Genomic DNA, 24,312 nt, shown 5'->3' with positions numbered 1-24,312 from the left:
GGTTGAACAGGTCCCTTCTGATTCTAAAGTTCTGTTATTCTGTGATTTTCTGCACTTCTCTAAAAAATTCTTTTTCCTTCCCTTGTCTGTGGCCATTACAATGTCCTTCTTGGGTGTGTAACCAGAATAAAGATAATTGGATTGGGGTATATAATCAGGGCTGTACTAGAGCCAGCTTATGCCAGCTCACAAAAGCTGGTTGTTAAATTTTCATTGTGAGCATTTACACATCAGAAATCAGCAAGTGCTACGAACCAGGGCTTGAATTATTGTTTTGCTGATTGCCAAGGTTTTAGGAAGTGATGGAAAAAATGTTAATAATGCAAATTAAACTTTAAAGTGTGTCACGCATACATTTTTTCCCCTGAAGAGTCAGTTGTAAAACGGTTAGCACATCCCTAGGTAGATGCATAGACCATCATACCATGCCAGATCTGAAAGCAGTCCTCAGACACCATACGTCACAGCAGGAGCAGTTTTTTGAGATCTGATCCAACTCCCTCATTTTATATTTGGGAAACCTGAGGATGACAGAAGAGAAGTGATTGACCCAATGATTCTGAATTTTGGCAGGCCATTTGACCCTTCTGAGCCTCAGTATCCTTATCTGTAAAGTGAGAGTGTTGTACAAGATTACCTCTGAGGTCCATTTCACATCTAAATTTATGATCCTATGATAATAACTAACATTTATATAGCCCTTTAAGGTTTGTAAAGTGATATATATATACATATATATTTTTATAAATATATATAGTTATGTCTGTATATATAATATGCTATATGTCTATATATACATATATACATACATACATACCTATATACATATATACATATACACATGTGTATATATGTGTGTATATAATGTGTGTGTGTGTGTATGTGTGTGTGTGTGTGTGTATAATTTCATTTGATGCTCAAAATAGCCCTGTGAGATAGGTGCTATTTTTACTCCATTTTATAGGTGAGGAAACTGGGGCAGAATTTGAACTCAGGTCAAGAGACATACCAAGAATAACCTAGATGCACCAAGGTAAGACACTAAGAGGAAATTCATGAGGACTCCGTGATTGGTATGGAGGCCTTGTATGAAGTTAGACAAGAGTAGAACCGGGAGAACAAAGCGATACATGACTACAGCATAAAGATAGCATTGCTAAAAAAAAAACAAACAAAAAACTGTTGGATTCTGATGACTTCTACTGAACCAGCTCAGTCGTCGGCCTGAGGACTGCCCTTTTTACTGGGGGGATATGGATGTGGAATGCAATAAACACTAGCAAAGGAAGTCCATCCTGTCAGCTGACTTAGATGAAATGTTCTTGTGACAAGGAAGGGTTCCATGTTGGATGGGGCTTAAAGGTAAATGATTACAGTATGAAAACAAAAACCAACTGCAAAACTGAAAATAAAACATAAAAAGCCTACATGCTGACATGTAGAGGAAGCATGATATAACGGAATGAACAGTTTGAAGGCGGGACATCTGGGCTCAATGCCTGACTGTCACTGGCTGGGTGACCTTGGACAAGTAGCTTCCCCTCTCTGAGCATCATTGTCCTCTTCTGGTAAACCAGGAGGTTCCGACTGCACAATATCTAAGGTCTCTTCCAGGTCTAAATTCTGTAAGTCAGAGTCTTTCAGATAAAGAAGATTCAATCAGAAAATTGTTTTGCCTTGATTATCTTTCAAAAAAAGACTTAAAACTCATTGTTTTATTTGCTCTTGCTTCGACTGAGCAAACTTCTTTAAAATGTCCTAAATAAAGCAATTACTTAGTAGCACAAATGGATTTTCCTTCTTGCCTGCTCCGCCCTCATTTTGATCCACAAACCAGGGAGCAAGTGGGATTTGCTTAGGCTCAAGCACAACTCCAGTTCTCTTTCTTAGCCCAGTGCTTCTGGTGAATCAACGTTTCCGTTAATAAACAGATAAGTGCCTTGGCAGTTCTTTCCAATCCCCATAAATGTTTCAGAGGCATGGCAGATGCCGGGGGAAGTCTGGTGTCTGCTCAAACACTTTGTGCCATGCAGCATTCATTCATCAAATGACGTTTTTCCAGTATCAGGGCATTATTTGACTCCAAAAAATGGTACAATTTCTTGGCACCCAACAACCTTTATGTAAGCTATGATCAAGTGATGTTATCAGAAAAGCATTTCCCCAAGTTCCCCAAGTGGGAGTGGAATTGTCTTGTATACCTAGAACCTTCTGTTTGAATTGCTCCAGACATAGCCACAGTCAGGTCAGGGGCACCCTCAGCATCCATTCAAATAACTAACTGGCTAATTACAAGGCACTCTAAAAGGACAGACTGTTTACCCTCCCTATGAGGAAATGTAAAACATATGTCTAAAATTGTCATTCGTAATTGGGTAGTTCTTAAGAAAGATTGGGGTATACCTGACGATGATACGATTTCAAAAAGTAAAACCATTTAGGAAGAGCTAAAAAGCGTAATTATGTTATACAAATGAGATGTGAGAGGAAGAATCAACATAGAAGAATTAAATGGGGGAGGAGGGCTCTTAATTTTGGAAACCTACTTTCATTGGGAATGGGTTCAAGAAGTAACAATACATCTCTCGTCAGACAAGGGGTGCCCTGACGGTTTACAAACAGCAGCGTGGCGTTCTAAGATAGAGAACATATCAGACTTGGAATCAGGACAACCTGTTCAAATCCTGTTTTTGACAGTCACTGTGTGACCATGAGCAAATCACAGCTTCTGAAAACCTGTCTCCTTATCTATAGAATGGGGATAAAATCTCTAGTATTTCACAGGGTGCTCAAGAAACTCTAATTAGTATTTGAGGTAAAATTATTGTTTTACATTGCCTAGTTCCTTCAAGGGGACACAGGGCCTGGTAGCGAGTAGGGGCTTAATAAATGCCTGATTGATTAAAGGAAGAAAAATCACTTTGCAATATTGAGGTGATGAACTAGAACCTCTCCAGAATAGCTCTGCCACACCTCAAACACAGCATGCTAAGTCAAGATTGTGAACTCTTGAAAGGAAGTGACTGTGCTTTTTGCCTTTCCTTGCATTCCCAGCACCTAGCACAGTAGCTGACACATAGTTAAGTGCTTAATTTAAAAAAAAATGCTTGCTGATCTACTGAATTCTCCTGTTGGTCTGGCACTCTCCCCTCCCCCACCAGCCTACTCCATACAACACTTGATGCTTGGTAAATGTCCAATAAACTTGTGAATGGGTAAAAGTGATTTCTTCATCATCATGTGCCCATCTCCATGTGAGTCAGTAGTTTTATATGATTAAAAATATTTAGTAATGCTTTAGGTTGCAGTGGTAGCAGAAGGATGAGCTGTTTGAGGAAGGAGCCAGTCGTCTTCTGCTCTGTGCTGGTCTGACCACATTATGAAGCGCTGTCTTTCACTCTGGGCACCATTATTTTAAGAAACACTGACAAGATGGCACCTATGTAGAAGACAGCAACAAAGGATGGTGAGATTTGAAATCATGACACATGAAGATCAGTTTTGTTTTTTTAAATGGGGATATTTAGCCAAGAGAAAAAAGTATGAGGACTACTTTCAATTATTTGAAGGAATAGCATGTCGAAGAGGCATTAGAAGTGATCTGTGGAGCTAAAGAGGGCAGAGATGGGGAAAATGTTGGGGGGAGGGGATTTTAGGAAGGCAGATTTTGATCTGGTATAATGAGGAATGAATCCAAGTTGTCCAGCAATGGAATGAAAGAGTGAGCTCTCTGCCATTGGAGGTGACCACTTCTTAAGGCCTCGGTAGAAGAAATGCATATACATACATGGAAAGAGAATGAACTAGATGGCCTTTCTGGTTCCTTCCAACTCCAAGATTCTATGACACGATAATATACAGAAAGCACATTATAGAGTGTGTGGATGTTACAGTCTGTTTCAGAGGCTGGGTCACTAGTCGATACACACCAAACCTGGCCTTGCATTTGGCTTTTCCTGGCATTCTCTTCCCCATCGCCTTCTTCATACATGGCTACCATCTTGGGCTTCTTGCACCGATCACTTTCAGCTCTACCCTGAGAGTTTCAGGGGCTGGGGTCCTGTGCTCTACCCTTGGGGCCATCATATAGGTCTGTTCCCACATACGGTCTACCAAGTACCCGTATCTATGATAGACTCATTTCTTTCCTGTTGCAGATATAAAATGGTCACAATGAATAACATAGGATCATGGATTTAGAGTTGAAAGGGACCTTAGAGGCCATCTAAATCCAACCTTATTTTCACAGATGAGAAACCAAGTCCAAGAGAGGTTAAGCATCTTGCCTGAAGTCACATAGCCAGTAAGGAGCAGACCTCGATTTGAACCCAGGAATTGACTCAAAATTCAGCACTCTTTCTACTCTACCAGGAAGAGCTGAAATGTGAGATTTCCCATATTATTTAACACAATAACTTTTCCAGTTTTCTAGGGTTACAGAATCTGAGACTATAGCTCTTATAAATACTGAGATCCCAGAAACGTGTGTGACAACTGACTTTGTTAGACTTAGCCCTTCTGAGCAATGCAATGATCTATGACAATTCCAAAAGACTCATGACGGAAAATGCTATCCACATCCAGAGAGAAACCTATGGAGTCTAAATGCAGATAGAAGCATACTATTTTCTCTTTTTGTTGTTGTTTTTTGTTTTTTCTTTCCCATAGCCTTTCCCTTTTGTTCTGATTCTTTTTTCACAATATGACTAATGTGGAAACATGTTTAATATGATCATACATGTATAGCCTACATCAGATTGCATACTGTCTTTGGGATGGGGGAGTGGAGGGAGGGAATGAAAATTTAGAACTCAAAATCTTATAAAAATGAATGTTGAAAACTAAAAATAAATTAATTAATTTTTAAAAATACTTAGATCCTCCTAGCTCTGATCTTTGGTCTCAAATACTTTCCTTCTCATCCTTGGCCTAAAAATACCTGTTCAAATACCTGCAGCCTCTTGTCTAGATTCAACAAACCCAATCAGCTTCCCTTTAATTGTTTTACCTTTATTTCCAGTTACTTACAATCTTTATGGAGATACCTGTTCACACCCCACATATATCCTTCATATTTGTTTCTCACATTCCTCAATTAAATTCAAATGGTTACATCAGTGCAGAGACCAATGAGCCAATTACATACAAAGCACTATGCTGGGCTCTGGGGAAATTACATAAATAATTCAATTCAATACACTATTATTAAGCATTTACTCTGTGGCCTGCAGTATAAAGGCCAGTAAGCCATCTTCCCTGCCCTCAAAGAGCTTCGTCTTGTAACATTCTGAAGTTCTACAACATCAGCATATTTCCCTCCCATTGCATCAGTGAACACAAACACTTCTCCAGTTTCTGGTACAATGATTTCCAGCTCTGCTATTTCAACAGCATTGTAGCATTTCCAGTTATCTGGCACGGCAGAGGGGGAGGATTGTGGAGTGTTACAAAATGCTCCAAATCCAATGCATTGGAACTCAGTAACTTTTTCCTGTCATACACTTTTAGGAAAAAGTGCGCTATGAAGTTTTAGGCAATAATATGACATGGTTTCAAAATCACACGAATGGTGACTCTAATAAAGCGTCCTAATGAACTCCTTCTATCTTATCACAGTAGGTTTCTGGCAACAGGCAGTCTATTCTTTGGCATGACATTATACTCATTCATGAGTCTCCATGAGATTCCATGAGTCTGTGCTCTTTTGGGTTGTGACAAAGGCATTTAACAAAATGCCATAGTTAATATGTCCTGAACACTTTTAACAGACTTCAGAAGGAACTGGTTAAAGCCTTCCTTTCCTTTTTTTTCCAGAAAAAAGAAAAGGAATTTATTTTTATTCAAGTAACAGCAAATAGGAAATCAGAGCGGAGGGCCCATAACAGTCTAGGACCACCCCTTCCTTCACCTCAGTTAGACCTTCTTCTCTAAACCCTCCCAACTTGAAGATTACCAAAGAGACAATGTGATGTGGGAAGGTGGAATATTTTAGTCTCTATATTTCCAGCAAATTCACTAGGGGGAAAAAGATCATATATATGTTGCCCTTTACAATTTACAAAGGATTTATTCACCTCTGTGGTCAAGTGGAGTGATAAGAAATATTATAACCCAGGGAAAACAGAGTTCATACCCCTGGAGGGAAAGGGTCTCAGTGTCAGTTTTTTTGCTTGGATAAACGCTCATGAACAATCCATAGAAATCCAAGAGAAGCACTACTATAATGTTGCCGTGGCTATTACTGAAGATAATGCCATATGAAGATGATTTGCATCAGAAACTCCCTGATCCCAGAGCCAATCTCAAAATGTAAACTTTGGACATGACACCAAGTCAAAAAATACCTTGTGGTGGGTATAGGAGAGGAGCTTAGTGTCGTTCCTCCCCCCCGCCCCATTTTACAGATTAGAAAACTGAGGCTGAGACAAGTTAAGTAACTTGCCTAGACACACAGTTATTTTCCGAGGCAGGATCTGAACTCGGGTCTAATGATCCACTGTGCCATCTATCTCCCTGAAACCATGTAGTTCAATACCTATGTTTCAAAGATGAAGAAATAGCCCAAATGAGTCCAATGTTTCACATTTCCTAGGCATTCTGGTGGAGAGCACTTTTCAACTGTGGTTTTGACTGGATGACTGGGAATTTTAAAAGTGTTTTGCAAGACTTGACATAAATCAAGCATTACAAATTTATTGGCAGGGACCAACGGGCACCCAGGGTAAGTGCTCTGGTAACTGGCATTGCTCATTATGTTGCAAACACTGGAAAAAAGAATTTTAACAGAAGCTGGAGGAAGCATCTAGAAAAGCTTGCTGCCACATAGCTCAAGGGAGAGCAGATACACACAAGGCAAGCCAGGGAAGGGAGTAGAATAAAAGTTATTCCTCAGCCAACTAGGCTTAGAAATAGAAAGAAGAATCATCAGAGAGCCCAGGGCTCAGTTGGGAAACAGTCTGGACATACTGAAATGCCAAGGTCTTGCCATAACTGTCAAGCAGCTAAAGGAAAACCTTGCAGAAACAATTTTTTTTAAATGGGGGGAAGGGTGAGGGGAGGTAGAAGGTGTTAGGCCGACACACTGCAGATTGCGAAGTTTGCCTCACCACCACCAAGTAAAAAAAAAATCAAGGCCTGTAATACTGCAGCGATGTGGTAGGAACAGAAAGTTTTCTAATCGAAACAGCTTGCAAACATTTCCATCGTGGCACAGAGCACGTAGATGGAGAAATCCTGGCATGGGAGTTATCCTAAAAGCCAATTTATCCAGCGTAGTGGGAGAATCTCCAGTGTGCTAGAATTCACGGGACAAAGAGAATAATCCTGGGAAGTGCATTCCCTTAGCAATTTCAGACTATAAGGAAATACTGCACCAAGTCAAACACAGGGTGGGTGGGGTAGGGAAGAGAGACTAAGGGACAAACAAATATTTAGTAAAAGAAGAAAGTGGGTAAAGGGTGAGTTAGGTGTAGACCTGGGAGGGAAAAAATTAAAAACTTTAGTACCTCTCAATTTTTGCCAGATGGCATTTTAATTCAGAGTGCGCTGGCCCTGCCCCCACCACAATACTCGCACAGAGATGCAATTGAGTGTGGACAAAGTACTCAGCCTCACCATCTACCAAGGTAGTTTTCTCCATGGTTGATCATCTGCTCAGAGAGCAGTGAGCTGAATATAGGCACACCTGGACTCCAAAATATGTTTAGAAATACAGCCTTGATACAAACAGAGCCCAGGCTCTCTGAACCTGTGACCATCCTCCGGGACACAAGACCACTGAAAGAAACAAAGTGCAGATACCAATTCCTTTGACACTGGAGCCCTGAGGACATCATTTATGGGCTGTAGCCGTATCAAATATTAATGAATTAAATCAGATAATGAATGAAATAAACACATGCAGGGAGCAAAGGGAGAAAAAAAATCAGTCACTACCACCATCAGCAACTCTCAGGAACAGAGCATGTGTTTCTGTGTTTCTGAAGCCCTTTTGGTCACCACCCTGGACTCTCCAATATGGCTTTGCTAGATAGGATATCCATCTTTTAACAGACGCACTACCTGGCACGCACAGCAGGCTCATAAATGTCTATTGATCATTTGACTGCCTGACTAATCCCTTATTGCATTTCACCAAATTTAACATTCCTGGAGAGTGAGTATGTTAAGTGAAACCAAAGACTAACATCTTTCGTTTAGCTGTATCAATTTGGTGTTCATGAACAGGAAGTTGCTTTCAGTAGCTATTTTAGCAGATAAACATTAACCCAGACAGGTCTAAACAGCAAAGGATCATAGCAGGCATTTTTGAGGGTGTCCCATGCTTGTCCAAATTCTGACTGCTCAAAATAAAGCAGACTTGAAGTCTCTTTTCTTGGCATAAATAATCATTTTTCTCTTTTGGGTCACAGCACAAAGACTTAGGCTAGGCCTGGATAATTTGCAGCCTAGGATTTTGCAATGCTGGAGAAGCTAAATAACTTTCATGAGGTCACACAGAATATTAGAGCTGGAACCTCAAAGGTCAGCTAGGGTTTTGGAACAGTCATTTTGCAAAAGTTGATTTTCCAGACCCTTTAGAAGCTTTCACCGAGTCAGAGAGTTGCTATCAGCCACTTGAACACCCTGGAGAGTCTAAGACTTCACTGGGCTTTTTATTTTCTCTGAATCACCTAAGAGCCTCACTTAATTGCACTAAGTTCTCTGTTGTTATCCCGAGTCCCACCAAGGCAGTTATAATCAACTTTTGGACACCTTATATTGAGAGAACACAAAGGATGCCTTGCTTGCATTCTGAACTTGCCCCAAAACTTCTTGAACCTTTGAGCTGTGGTAGGATGTTCTTAATTTGATGAGCTCTGTTCCCACGACTTTTGGATAGTGACTATCGCATTTGTAGAATCAATACATCTTAACACCTTTTGATTCTAGTGCCTTCCCTTTGCTAATTATTTCCTATTTATCCTGCATATAACTTGCTTTGAATATATTTGTTTGCATGTTGTCTTCATTAGATTGTAAGTTCCTTGAGGACAAGGACTGTCTGTTGTCTCTTTCAGTAGCCCCAGCGCTTAGCACAGTGCCTTAGCAGGTCCTTAATAAATGTTCACTGATTGATTCATTGGTAAGAATTGGGAAGCACTTCAGAGATCATCTAGTGCAATCCCTCTCTGACACAGGATGGCTTAAATTAGGTGATAGGTAACCTTAAGAGTTCAGTTCTATATGTACGGATTTTAGTTTGATGAGATGACCATCAATAACAACCATTTCAGAAAAAAAAAATGTATCCATCTGTTGATAAATAAATGACACAGGGAAGAAAATATGTACAAGTATTTTAATAGCTCTAACTCAAAGGCCATAGTACTCCCAATGGGTCATGGCTTCTCAAAGGAAGCTGCCTAAATTCTGTTCCTGAGCCAGTATTCACCCACTCCCGATCTTCAATAGTCGATCTCATTGCAGTGGTGTTTCCAACCAACTCTCTGAGTGCCATTTTGAAATCCACTTGGCACCCTTCTTACTGGTTATTTGACCAATTTCATTAGTCAGGCTAAGATGAAGACTCAGCAGAAAGAAAGAAACAAATGCTGACTCTCTAAGCAGGAGCAGACGAAGTTGGCAGAAGAGAAAATGCTGTGTATATAAGATACAGAAGGAAATAATTATTGTCTGAGTATCTGTAACATTACATTTGTTTTGCCTTTAATCTATTAAAAGTTATTTTGTTGGCCAGTGCTGTTCTGACGAACAAGCAAAATGTTGGTCAAAAGTCTAATAATGTTTCCTGTACCAGCACAGAGTCATTATAAGCAGTCGATTGGGAATGGCTTCAGAGAAAACACGGAATCCAGCTCGTGTTTCTATCTAAGGATCGATTTCTTCGGGAATCACTGTGATCATAATGTCTTCATTGCCTCTGCGGACAACCATGTTCAGGGTACTTTCTTTTTTAATGACATCACTGACGTCATTGGCAGAGACCACAGATTTTCCATTTATGCTAATTATCACATCATTTTCTTTGAGGCCTCCACTGCAACATAAAAAGAAAGATGAGTACATCATTCATTGCATTGCTTCAATTTGACCCCTCTAGGTTGACCACTGGGAGTGCTACTAAAGGGGATTTAGAGCAGGAAGGGAGAGATCATAGAGAGGAGCTAATCCAACACCATCCTATTGAGGAAGCTGAGGTTTGCCCAATGTCAAGTAGTTACTGAATGCTAGAGCTGAGCCTCCAACTCATTTCTCCTGACTCCAAGGTCTAGCATTCTTTCTATCCCCTGTCCTGGGCAGGATGAATGCTAGGAACCTGCCAGGTAGAAATGCATGTTCCCTATATGTCCCTTTCTCCTCTTCCTCCCAAGAAAAGCACAGACCAGAACCCACAAGGCTAATATATAGGACTGGGGGTAGGTTTATGAGGGGGAGTTGTAAGGATTCATCTAATTCTTCATAGTAGGAAGCACCCTAAAAATCTCCAAAGGAAATAAATACAAAACTATACATCACTGCCGTTGTTGAAATGCCTCCTGGAACTCTTCTGGCTAAAGCTAAATAGTTGATTTTATACAAAAGTGTTAATAATTTACAAAGCTAATACAAGCATGACAAATTTATTTCAGCCAAGTAATTTCTATCAGGGTGAAGTAACTATAGGCCCATTTCCAACCATGCTAGGAAAACTATATCTCTAGAAAAAAAAAAGCAGTAGCATGCATTCATATAGCTTTACAAACTCATTTACCCACAACAACCCTGTGGGATTAATGGTACACTTATTGTCCTCTGTTTATAGATAAGCAAACTAAGGTAGAGGTTAAGCAATTTGCTCAGTGTTAGGAGATCTTAGGCTTCAGAGAGTATTATCTTGCTTAAGCCCCTTGTTTTTAGAAATGTAGAAAGTGATGTCCCAACTTACCCAATGTCACAATGATATTAAATAGGGAAGGTAGGGTTTGAGCCCAGGTTTTCTGACTCCAAAGCTAGTATTCTTTCCACTATGCTAGAGCACATTTTGCCTTCACAATACTCTTTCAGCGTGGTGGTCCCCTATCTTTAACATAAGATGGTGGCTCTCCACTCCTAACACTATCAGCGCAGGGAATACTGATGCCACTTTTCTTAGAGACACAATATATGTTGATTGTCAGATGAGCCGCTACTTTTCGTGTGAACCTTAAAAAATGAACTTCTTTTCCCTTTCCAGCTTCATTCCGGAGATTCCCAAAGGATTTAATCTTGTATATCCCTTATAGAGAAGACATGTCGTGGTGGATAGAGGGTGGTCTGGAGTCAGGAAGACCCGAGTTCAAATTCCATCTCTGAAATTGACTAACCATATGATCCTACACAACTCACATAATCAATCTGTTTTTCAGGCAATTCCCCAGTATCTAATCTTATAAGCAATAGATGGAATTTCAAGCTGCTTTGGTGGAAGGAATTCTGAGATGGGGGACTCCCCATGCTGACAAAATCATAGCTCCATCACAGTCATAATGAATTCTTACACATCTGTTAGAAAAATTAAGTCATCCCTTTAGAGAACGGGAGGCCTCCTTCCTCTTCTCTGTCTGAGGCAGCTCAAGTTGAGCCTCTTCCTAAGCCAGATCCCACAGCAGGAACAGACCAGAAATCTCACACTTTGGTCACACAGCAAGGCAAAGAACAACCATTTGTGCTCTCTACTGGTAAGGAACTATGCAGATGGGTCAGTAATGGGGAGAGGCAGGAAAATTCTAACTTACGCTTCAGCTGGAGTGTCTGGAATTACTTCTATGATATAAGCTCCAGAAAGGACATCAGGGAAGTCTCGATGACGATCCTTCAGCTCTTTAGCTTTACTATGGGGGAAGAAAACACACCACCCATATCAGTCCAGCTGTGTAGATTTCAATTCAGCCCACTTTATAAATCTTAAGGAACATTACGGCTGTGGGTTGTTATTATTATTATTCCTTACCTTATCGTCAGAATAGGATGTACCTACTCAGTTTCCTAGGTTACAGCCCTCAACAAGGCAATTTAACATTTTTTAAATGCTTTGCTAAATTACAAATTACAGATTCTACAACCACTAGAGTTTTGATCTGAAGTGCATACTTTTTTACTGGTAATATTCCCAAATGCAACCTCTCCCTCCACCAGTGTGCCACTCCCTCCAAAAACAAAAATACTCACCATGTTTAGTCCTTGCAAAATCATTAAATCTCTAGGAAATGGTGTGAAATGTGCTGCCATTTGGATCTAAGCCCATAAAAAAAAACTATCATAGCTTTAGCCAATGCCCTTGTCAAGCAATAATAGGTAGAACCCAAACCTCGTGGTAGTATACCAGGTTTCTCCATAAAGTTTTTTATAAACTTGTCATGACATGTAAAAATTAAAATGAAGTTGCTCAAGATAAGGGTAGAGATAGGGGGAGGGAAGAATCACTAGTCATTTCAATCACATAATAATGTGCTTGACCTAGCATTCCTACAAGTGAACTCTCACATACTTTACCCTGTAAAATTTAATATCTGAAAGGCAAAGTATTCTGCTTGGGGTGGGAAAGACAGTGTTCAGAGTTTTCTAGGGATGTATATTTCAATGAAATTAACATGAAGTGAACAAGAATGAAGGAAAAACCAAACAGCTCTCTAGATCTGACTTTCAAAGAATGGGACAAAATTCTTTTGGTTGAAAGAATAAGTTACAAAATATGAGAGCCAGTTCAAACTCCTGGCCAGCATTTCCGGTCCCTCAACTCACTGCTGAGACTTCCTCATTTTAACCTGATACGGAAGCCCTGAGATTTTTAAGAGCAACTTTGTGAAAATTCCCATTGAAAAATGTATGCGCCATCATGATGGGAGAAGCTATTTTGGGGGGGGGGGCAATTGGGGTTAAGTGACTTGCCCAGGGTCACACAGCCAGTAAGTGACTAGTGTTTGGTTTGAGGCCAGAGTTGAACTCAGGTCCTCCTGACTTCGGCACTGGTACTCTATCCACTGCTCCACCTAGCTGACCCTGAATATCTCATTTTAAAGAGATGTCTTTAGGATATTAGGCAACACGAGGTCACGGAAAGAGCAGCGGGTCTTGGAATCAGAACCTTATTTGAGAAGTAGTGCTAATACTTCCAGTGATGAGACTGTAGTTACGTCATGTAACCTTCTGGTGCCTCAGTTATCTCATCTGTAAAATGAGGTTAATGCTACCTGTACTGCCTACCATACAGGCTTATTGTAAAAGAAGTAGCCGGAAAAACTCAAAGTGCTACATAAATGTGAATTATTATATCATCGTTAGTCTTACACATTTAGAGAAATTCAGATAAAGTTTCACTGGCATTTAGGGACACCACTGTGAACTCTGAAGTTAACTCTCAGTGTCATTTAAAAAAAATGAAATAAAATAAAAGCCTGTTTATTCACCTAGATGTAAGTGACATCATTCGAATTCCAATGTATTTCTTCTTGGTGACAGCTTTTCCTATGAAAGTAAAAGGTAAAATATAAAACAATCCTGGTTAGTTGTTCACGGAGAACAAGTAAGTGCCCTGGCACCCTATTCTCTGTTTTGAAGTTAGGTTCGGAGGGTGCTATGGGGCTTACTAAAAGCTTGGGCAATAGTGTATGTGAAAGGTACCGTGAGGTTGACAACAACTGTGATTCATGCAAGGGAGGCTGGAGTTCTGACCTCAGGCTCTATACTGATTCTCCGTGAGTGTCTTGGTGATATCATACATACCTTTAGCCTGTCTGTCATGGGACTCAGTTAAGAACTTCTTAATTTTATCAGATGGAATTGCAAAGGAGATCCCAGCAGTCACTTTCAAAGTATTAATTCCAATAACTTCACCATCCTGAAATCGAAAGATGAGTAGTTTACTAAATACATTTTTTAAAAAATAGAAAATGGAAACCTTTTTGCTAGTAACCTCAAAGAATGTATTAGGTCAGCTCCTGTTGGCAGAAATTCAGTAGGAAGAGGTAATTCAATTGAATTATAACTCCAACGTACTAACTAGTACCTCCCTTTCTTTTCTGAAGACTAGTCCCACATAACCAATTACCTTTTGGACATTTTAAACTACATTTTGAACTACAGGCACCTCTCAAACTCGGTACCTCCAAACATTAACTCATTATCTTTTTCCCAAACTCACTACCTTTTCATTCATTCATTCAATAAACATTTATTAAACACTTACTATGTGCCAGGCACTGTGGTAAACACTAGGGATACAAAAAGAGGCAAAAGACAGTCCTTACCCTCAAGGAGCTTGCAATCTAATGGAGGAGACAACATGCAAACAAATATGTACAAAGCAAGCTATATACAAGATAAATAGGATGTAATTAAAAGAGGGATGGCACTGGAAATAAGAGGGGTTAGGCTGTAGAAAGTGGGATTTTAGTTGGGGCTTAAAGGAAGCCAGGGAGGTCAGCAGTTGAAGCAGAGAAAGGAAAGTGTTCCTGGCATGGGAGACAGCCAGAGAAAATGGCCAGAGCCAACAGATGGAGTACTTTGTTAGTGGAACAGCCGGGAAGCCAGTGTCACTAGATCAAAGAGTATGTGTTTGGGGGTTAAGATGAAAAGAAGACTGGAAAGAGGAGGATGGGTTCTGAACATCTCTGTTTCTGGGGAAGGTGTCACCAACATACTCATCCAGTTTCACAACCTTTAGTTTTTAGCCGCCCTTTTCCCACATAAACAAATCTCTTTCCACTTCCACGACCCCTCTTGTTTCCATCTCCTAGATTGTACTCACATAGCCACCACTTTGTTCAGGCTTTTCTTGACTGGACTATACTAGCCTCCTAATTTCTCTCCCTACCTCGAGTCTTTCCACATGTCAATCCATCCTCCACATGACTGAAAAAGTGGCATTCCTAAAGCACAGATCTGATTTGCCACTCCCTTGTTCAAGAAGCTCCTCTGGCTCCCTATTACTCCTAGGGTCAAATACACATGCTCATTAGGCACTTAAAATCTTCACAACCTGCCTCCACCCTACCTTTCTAGGCTCGTTATATGTCACTTCCTTTCACGCTCTCTACAGTCCAGTCAAACTGGTCTTCCTGCTGTTCCTTGTACACATTCTGACTTCTATCTCCTTGGCCTTGCTCAGGGTCCTCAATGACTGGAATACGTTCTCATTTTACCTCTGCTTCTAGTTTCCTACAAACTTCACTTCCAGGGGCACCTCCTATATTGCACCTTTACTGATCATCTCCCCATCTCCAATAGTAGGCTCTTCCACCGTAAAAATATGTATTTAATTTTTATGTTTCTATATGCCTAAACGTTTACATGTTATCTCTCTGATAGAATGTAAATTCCTTGAGGTCAGGGACTTTCAGTTTTGTCTTTGCAGAACCAGGAGTACTAATGATACAATAACATTACAAAGACAAACAATTTTAAAAGACTTAAGAACTCCGACCAACCATAATGATAACCAATGATGATCAACCATGACTCCAGAGGAGCCTGCTACCCACCTCCTGACAGAGTAGGGGAAATTTATTTTGCTCAACTACACATATTTATTACAATGATTTTCTTCTTTTTTTCCCCAATGGAGGGGCAGAAGATATGCTATTAAAACATTAGTCTTAATACCACTGATTCATGTTTGTCAAACATGGGATTACAAAAGCAAACTGCCAACTTCAGAAACCACAATTGGCAAACACTTTTCTTTTTAAAATGGTAATTCCATAAAGGGCTTTCTGGTCTCTAAAAGAGTGCAAAAAATACTAAAATAGGAATTAGAAAACTGAGTTCTATCTGGTCCTGGTTCCATTATTCACTTGTGCTGTAACTTCAGATTAGAGACAAACCTCTTTGGACCTCAGTTCCCTTACAAGTAAAAACAGGTCATCAGACTGTATGATCTCCAAAATGCATTCTAAATTTAACATTCTATAATCCTATGACCTTTGGTTAGGGAGACCTATGGCAATTCCAGGGTTGTAGCTTTAATCCATGTGGACTCCTAAGCTTTGTACATTTTAGGAAGGCTAATCCTAAACTAGAGGATGTCCAGAAAAGAGCAACCAGGATTGGCGAAGGGCCTCAGAGTCATTCTATGAGGATTAATTGAAAGAATCCATAACGAAGAAGACAAGTCTTATCAGCAGTCACATAGATAAATAAGGGAGTAGGTTTGTTCTGTTGGCAGAAAAGAAGGCGAGATACAACAGCAATGGGGAGAGGCCGTAAAGAGACAAATTGACAGGATCTGCATTAAGGGAAAACTTCCTCATGTTAGATTGTGACTTCTTTTAGAGCAAAGTCTGGTTTTTTTGCCTTTCATTGTATTCCTACCACTTAGCAGAGTGCATGGTTTGTTTTTCAGTTGTGTCTGTGATCCCATTTGGGGGTTTTCTTGGCAGAGATACTGGAGTGGTTTGCCATTTTCTTCTCCAGCTTATTTTACAGATGAGGAAATGGAGGTAAACTGGGTTAAATGACTTGCCCAGGGTCACACAGCTCATGAGTGTCTAAAGCCAAATTTGAACTCAGGAAGATGAGTCTTCTTGACACCAGGCCTGGCATTCTATCCACTGTGCCACTTAGCTGCCCTTGTGCATGGTACTATGTATCATTTAATAAATGCTTCTTATCTTGACTTAAGAGCTATCCAAAAGAGGAATGAACTCTTTGAGAGGTATTGGTTTCCTCCTAATTGGAGGTCTCCCAACAAAGACTCAAGGCCCCCTTGTCAGGTATACAATAAAGAGAATTCTTTGTCAGGTCAGGGTTGGCTGAGATCAGAGGTAATAAACTTCAATAGAAATGGGGCCACTAAACTGTACATGAGGATCCCTGTGGGCCAGGATTTGACTTAGAAAACCACATATTCACCTTATCTGAGTTCTACTCCATTTTTATTTATTTTGTTAAGTATTTCCCAATGGCATTTTAATCTGGTTAGGCCACAGTCAGGAGAGCTATGGGCAGGAATGCAAACTACAGTCACCTCTGTCAGAGCTCACCAGGGAGTTCCCTCTCAGTTCTGAAATTCTGTGATTCTATTCCATTGACTTCAGTCCTAATCTCAGCCTCTGGTCTTCAGGGTCACTTCAAAGGAAGGGAACAAACATTTATTAAGCACCTACCACGTTCCAGGAAATGTGCTCATCTGATCCTCACAACCACTGTGGGAGGTAGGTGTTAGTATTATCCTCATTGACAGATGAGGAAATTGAGGCAGACGAAGGTTAAGCGATTTGCTCAAGGTCATATAGCCAATGTCAGAAGTTAAACTCAAAGCCAACTCTTCCTGACTTTTAGGCAAGCTCTCTATCCACTATACCATGCTGCCTCTTACGTAATATCATGTAAAATATGATATATGTCACTGTGTAATATATTTATTGTCATTTTATCATATCCCCCTCAAAGATTTTAAGTTCCATGAGATGCAGGGCCATGTATTATCTAAACTCTGTATCCTTCTACTGCCTACCACAATGTTCTGCACACCACAGGAACTTAATAAATGTTTATTGAATGAATAAAGTAGTAATGATCTGTCCAAAAAAGTTATTACTACTAATAATAATGGCTAGCATTTCTATAGCACTTTAAGTTTTGCAAAGTGCTTTACAAACTTTATGTCATTTTGCCCTCACAACCTGCCTCTAGGAGGTAAGTGCTATTGTTATCCCCATTCATAAAAGGGGAAAATGGAGTCAGAGATTAAGTGTTTGACCAGGGTCACAGTGTTAATAAACATCTGAGGCTGGATTTGAACTCAGGTTTTCCCGACTGTGTCACCTAGCTGCCTATGTAAATTCATAATGACAAGAAGTCAGGACCTAGGATGTTCACAGAGCAACTGCTAACTGGAATTACACAAATTTCTTTTTTAAAAAAAGTTTATCAAGTGCTAAACAAATATTATGAAATTAATATTTTAAAAAAGACTTACCAGATTTACTAAGGGGCCTCCTGAGTTTCCATACTGAAATAAAAAAAAAAATTAAAGGATTAGGATTACTTCTATCAATGCATTCATGGTCCACCTCCTGCACCTACAGCCTGGCAATTGTCAATGTACAAAACCCAGATTCATTACTGACTTGGCTTAAGTCTGAGCTACAGTTCTTTCCTGAGACTTGGACCTTGTCAATCATCTAACTTCTCACTGCAAGTAAATGGAAAAGTTCAGGTCACTTTTGAAAACTAGCAAAGTTCAAAAGTCTACCCTATGAAGTAACCAACACATTTTCCCCCCCACTTTCTAGAAGGAAATAAGACGTTACTTTATTTAAAATCCAAAGAACGCTCATTTGCTTTACCTCTGCCCTACTGTGGGAGCATAGAGTTAACCTGGCTCCATTTTATTTCCATTACTTCATGTCTCAACAACCCTGATGTCAGGAAAGCTTGGGAATAGAGCCTGCTGGTTGGAAGCAAAGAGTGCCTGAGAGCGCATCATGTTTCTTAGAAATTGGTCCAACCTGAAAAATGGCTTTCAGAAAACCAATCCTATGAGGAGACATTTCAAGGGGGAAAATATGATTTCTTAAAGATTGCTTGGGGAAAAAAAAGGACCGGAAAATCACTGGCCTCATTCTAGTGAGACAAGTCTAATAGGTTGGGTCAAAGCATCATGCTGTGCCTATTAGGAAAGGAGTGATCACATTCTGGAGAAAAAATAGCGAAAAGTACACCAATTTAGCCCCACCCCCTCTCTCAGCATTCAAACTTGTCAGTAATTGGCAAAATTGGGGACTACTACAGAATGCTGCAAAAATAATATCATCAATTGTGTGGAAGGGGCTCCAAGGAGTATTGAAGGGTTAGTCTTCCTAGAAAGGACAACAGACTGGGAGTGAGGGGACACCTGGGTTTTCGAGTTGGCATGATATTAATGGAAAGAGTGCCGGTTCTTGAAGTGGATTTGAGTGCAAACCCATCCTCTGACACTTATTAGTCTTAGAACCATAAAAAAATTTCTTAAATTCTCTGAGTGTCAGTATCCCCCTCTGCAAAATGGAGGAAATAATACTTGTTGTACATTCTTCCCAGGGTTATGTCAAGGCATTTTCTGTTGTTGTTTTTGTGTTTGTTGGGGGTAAGTAGGACTAGACCTATGATTTCATTGGTATAGGGAGCTCTTGGAGAAGAACTATCAATGTAGGTCAGCATTTCTTCTCTGAAACTTGGGTTCCTTGGAGTCATTGAGATGTTACTAAGACTTGCCCCAGACACTCATCCAGTATGTGTCAGTGTTGGGACTTGAACCCTTACTAACTTACTAAGTCCAAGGTTAGCTCTCTCTCCACTCCACCATACTACCTCTAGCTGAGTCTCATGAGGACGTTCTGAGAACCAACTAGGATAATATATGTAAAGTCCTCTGTTGGACATTATCGTTGAATCTGTTCCAACACTAACTAGCAGTATGACCTTAGGCAAGCCACTAAACTCTAAGATTCAGTTTCCTTATCTGTAATACTTGCACTATCTACCTCAAAAAGTTGACCATGAGAAAAGTGTTTTTAATAATTTAAAGTGTTATATAAATGCAAACCCTTGCTGTCAAAGACCAGGAAGATTCCATTAGAGGAAATCTGCCCACTGCTAGCATATAGTGTGATCACTTTTATTTATTTATTTTTAGGCAATTGGGGTTAAGTGACATGCCCAGGGTCACACAGTAAGTGTCAAGTGTTTGGTCTGAGGCCGAATTTGAACTCAGGTCCTCCTGACTTCAGGGTCAGTGCTCTATCCACCGCACCACCTAGCTGCCCCGAGTGGTCACTTTTAAATGAACAACTTTGCAATTCAGCTGATGGGCTATGGTAATTACCTTGGGTGACTCTGTTTCAGAGGTTTAAAAAATGCTAATAAACTTAACCATTTTCTAAAACGATTGCTTCCACCTGATAAATTTTGAATTGAGAGGAACCTCAGAAGAGAATTAGCTTAATTCTTTAATTGTATAGATGAGAAACCTGAACAGGAGGTCTTAACTCAAGGTCTTTGAGATTTTTTTTAAATATTTTGATAACTGTATACAATATAATTGTTTACCTTTATAATCTTATTTTATTTCATTCATTAAAAAATATTAGGGTTAGAGTTAGGGTTAGCCCTAATCCTTTTCTTTTTTTGGAAAAAGCAATGTCATCATAACCAACTCTGGCCCCATTGGCTTACGCAGAATCAGGAGAACTAGAGCCGAGACTTACATTGATGATGGCATCTGTCTGTATGTAGTCCATGTCCGAATTCCGCAGCCCTAGTTCTTTTCCTCCTCGTTGGGTGGTACTAACAATCCCAGTAGTTACCGTATTTTGAAGTGAAAATGGACTTCCAATCGCAACCACAAACTCTCCAGGCCTCAGTTCTGAGGATCGACCAAGAAGGAGGACTGGCAGCTTTCCCTGTAAACAATCATTTTTCTTTTTAAAAAACATCATATGCCTTTCCTCTAAAAAACAAGATGGACTACCCAAAGACCCCACTGCTACATATCACACTACACAAAGGAGATGGCAGACCACCGGGTCCAGACTAGGCATTGCTGGTAGTTACAAATGGTAACCATATTCCCAGTGTTTTCCAGGAGAGGTACACAATCCTATGGGAATAAAACTTCCTTTTCCGCAAACTGTACCCAATAAATCATAAGCTATTAGAAAACACATGAATATTTGTGTTCTGCCTGCCAAGGAAAATGTCTTAGGGCTATAGTGCATTTCTGTTTCTGATAGCATCTTGAAATGATTAATACACACTTGCTATGGTTGTTTCAGGGCTGGGAGAGATTAGGACACAAGGCAAAAAGACAATGGATTTCACATCTTGGTCAAGGAAAAGTGAGCAGGAGGTTTTAGTGATTAAGCATCACAGAATCATCAGACTCAAACCCTGCGGGGGAGAGGCAGATTTTGAGCTTGTTACGGTTTCCCTAACCATCCCCCACCCCCCAACCATTTATCCATCATCCCCACAGCTATCAAGGCAGGTGATGGGAACATGAAAAAAGTCTCACTCTCCCAGGTGTCAGTCTGGCAAAGGTGCCAAGCGAGAGAAAACATACCCTTATTAATAATATGAGCCTGTACTGTTGGGGAACTCAGCTGTGCTTGAGATGATTAAGCTCATGGCCAATGTTAAACCGGTTTACTTTTTTCTCCTTTTAAAATAACTGTATAACTGAGAAGAAAAGGAAGCCAAAAATACCAGCTACCCTACCCCAGTTCAGGTCACGACTTATAAATCAGAAAAAGAAAGTGGTCAGATTCTCTAGTCCTCTCTCTTCACTGACAACACCCAGACAGAGGAAACCATGGTGGAGAGAGCTATATGAAGTGGCCAAAGAATGGATGATTTTGCTATTCCCCAGTCCAGGATGACTGACCCGCCAAGGGACCTGGGACTCTGCTAAATGGCTCCATAAAGGCAAAACATATCTGTGACCTACAAATCACTATTTTTAGGTGTGAAGCACGACAAAATAAAACTATTCCTCCATAATCTGGGCTTACCACATAACTTAATGGGACAGTGAATATCAATTCTCCCTCACAGAAGAGAATATGCTGCAGCCTTAAGAAGAGTACAAGAACACCTGAGGACAACTTCATCTTTTGTCCCAGTCCTGAACCAAACAAGTCTCCTAAGTGATTTCATTCTTTACTCAGTTAATTAAAGCAAGCAGCTGCCTGGACAGAGATGTTTTCCAAAAGAGGGAGGTTTGTCCCGGACCCTTAGGCCAACTGGCACTAGGAAAATGTCTGTTCTGTGCTCATCAACCTCAGAAAAGGCCTGATCTCACCCCGACAAAGGTGCAAAAGCTGGGCACAAAAGCCAAGTGCCAGAAAGGTAACTGGGAGAATAATCCAATAAGCTCCTACAACATGCCAGGCACTGGGCTAGGCACCGGGGATACAAATAATCAAAAGAAAATACATGACAAAGGACACAACAGGGAGGTGAAGGGAAGGATATGGAGAAAAAAATTACTTTAAGAAAAAAAAATTGCTTTTGAAACCAGAGGAGTAGGAATGTTAACTTTTGCAGGGGATCATAGGCGTTGGAGCTGGAAGGACTTTGGACTAACCCCCTCATTCTACACATGAGGAAGTGAAACACGTACAGGTTAAATGCACTGGCCAAAACTCAAATGGGTAGACGGGAGGAGACAGGCAATTCAAATCCAGGTCCTCTTAACTACAAACCCAGCGTTCTTGGGGGAGGGGGAAAAGGGTGTTTCACCACGCTGTGGTGCCTCCTCTACATGGAGAACAGAAAAATGGGTGAGAACCATTATCCACAGAAGGGCTGCCAAGAAGCCTGGTGTCAGCCTGGGCTCATGGCTGAAAATCCCAAGTTTACACTACAATGTGTCCCTTCCAACAGAGGGAAGTTGCCGTCTGGGCACTTCCCGCCTCCCCAGAAGTGAGAGCACACACAACATTCCCTACATAGTCTGATGTGCTCTTGGAGATCATTTGAGTCCAACAGCACTCCAGAGATTTCTTAAAACTGAATATTTACAATGGACGGAGGCCAGTGACCCCTGCCAAGGAATGATTTTCTCCAGTAATCACAGCAGGTTAGAAGTCAGCACAGCACTTTGTTAGATAGAGGCCTTGTAAATGTGTGCTCAGCAGCCTGCTTCTTGGAATGAGCCCTTCTCAGGAAACCACTAGGTTTTGAGGACCTGAGACTGGCTGGAGGGTGGTCTGAGACTTTCTGGAGTTAGGGGATGAAGGGAAGCCATCAGCAATGAACCACTTCTTTCAGAGCAAAGACTTGAGGAAAAGTGACAGCAGACATAACAGCAGGCCCTGAGCTCCAGAGACAAATCAGGGATGGGGGTACAGACAGTTAGGCGGTAAGGTAGTGAGAGCTCTGGACTTGGGAGTCAGAAAAATCTGAGCTGGAATTCTGCCTGCCCTGGGCATAACATTTAATCTCTCAGCCCTATAAAACAGAGATGAAAACAATAGCATCTACCACATAAAGTCATTAGGAGAATCAAATGAGATGATGGATGTAAAACACTCTGCAAACATTAGACCTCTATAAATGTTGGCTGTTATCACTATTGTGATCATTATTGAGGGGGCAACATGTCATTTAGGAAACTGGCCTCAAAGCCATGAAGACTTGGGTTTAAGTCTCACCTCTGGCACTTACTCCTCAACCTCAGGCAAGTTCTTTAACTTCTCAATACCCCACCAACTCTTCAAGAATAAAGTATAATTTGCAGAGTAGGTGCCAACATACACCAGTAGAGGGAGTTTTCTCACCCTGGAAACCCAGTAAAATCACAAGTCTAATCCCTATTCCTAATAACAATAGCAACAGAATTTCTGAGTTGGAAGGGACCTCTGGGGATCAGCCAGTCTACCCCATACCTGGGCAGAAATCCCTTTTTATACCATCCCAAATAAGTCTCCTCTTGAAGGCGTCAAGTGACGGAGAAATCATTCACTAAGGCAGCTCATTCCACTCTGAAGCAGCTCTGGTTTGACAATTTTTCTCCTTATATTATGGAAACTGACCTCTTTGCAACTTCTACCATTTCTCCTGATTCAGTTCTCTAGGACTGAGTAAAAATTAGTCTTTTTCCTCTTTAGATGTAACAATATAGAAGAAGAAGAAAACTTGGCATACAGCTAGTGTTCTAAGGTGCATGAACTACTGCATACGCTTTGTCTGGTGTCGCCATCCCTGATTTATAGGTGGAGCTCAGACTTGTTGTTATGTCTACAGTCACTTATACTCAAGTATTTGCTCTAAAAGAAGTGGTTCATTACTGATGACTGGGAATCTGCCAGTGATGATGGATACTACAGGCAATATTATCCCCATTTTACAGATGAGAAAATTGAGGTTCAGAGACAGGAGAGTGACTTGCCCATGTGACACAGGTAGTGTCAAAGGTGAAATTTGATTTCAGATCTTTCTTTACTCTGGAGTACAGTGCTCTTTCCTCCACTCTGCACTGTCTCTCTAATGAAGGCATATGTGTAAAAATGTTTTGGAGCTATACTCCTTCTATAGAGAATTTATAGCAAGAATAAGGTCTGCACAGGGTAAAAGGCATGGATGGATGGCAGTCTGAACTAGTGAAGGGAGCATTCACACCAATAAAAAGGACCATCTAATCAAGTATTGAATAGCTAACTACCCAATACACCAGAGGTTCTCTAAATACATAAAAGATAGTAGGGCAGTATTTGGGCTATACATCTCTTATTCCTCACTCTCCACCATACCACCTCACTCTTCTGCTCTTATATGTCCTCGAGTATATCTTTTACAATGCCTCCTCAAGGC

The 24,312-nt window shown here is 40.6% G+C and overlaps 1 protein-coding gene across 1 annotated transcript in view; it reads right to left on the bottom strand.

Annotated features, from left to right (window-relative positions):
• Positions 1-9,322: 9,322 nt before the first annotated feature.
• The window catches only part of HTRA1 (HtrA serine peptidase 1), a 71,669-nt gene continuing 56,679 nt past the window's right edge, over positions 9,323-24,312 (bottom strand). Inside the window, exons 4-9 of the mRNA XM_027839895.1 lie at positions 20,208-20,402; positions 17,939-17,971; positions 13,744-13,858; positions 13,428-13,485; positions 11,757-11,852; positions 9,323-10,039 (exon numbers count right to left, since the gene is read on the bottom strand). Of these exons, the coding sequence (XP_027695696.1) occupies positions 9,871-10,039; positions 11,757-11,852; positions 13,428-13,485; positions 13,744-13,858; positions 17,939-17,971; positions 20,208-20,402 (666 nt within the window). The 3' untranslated portion in view covers positions 9,323-9,870. The remainder of the gene's footprint in view (positions 10,040-11,756; positions 11,853-13,427; positions 13,486-13,743; positions 13,859-17,938; positions 17,972-20,207; positions 20,403-24,312) is intronic.

Source organism: Vombatus ursinus, unplaced genomic scaffold, assembly GCF_900497805.2.
Source record: "Vombatus ursinus unplaced genomic scaffold, bare-nosed wombat genome assembly UNPS02014833.1, whole genome shotgun sequence".
NCBI classification, from domain to species: domain Eukaryota; kingdom Metazoa; phylum Chordata; class Mammalia; order Diprotodontia; family Vombatidae; genus Vombatus; species Vombatus ursinus.
Note: the sequence above shows the minus strand (reverse complement) of the source record. Positions and strands in the feature narration are given on the sequence as shown.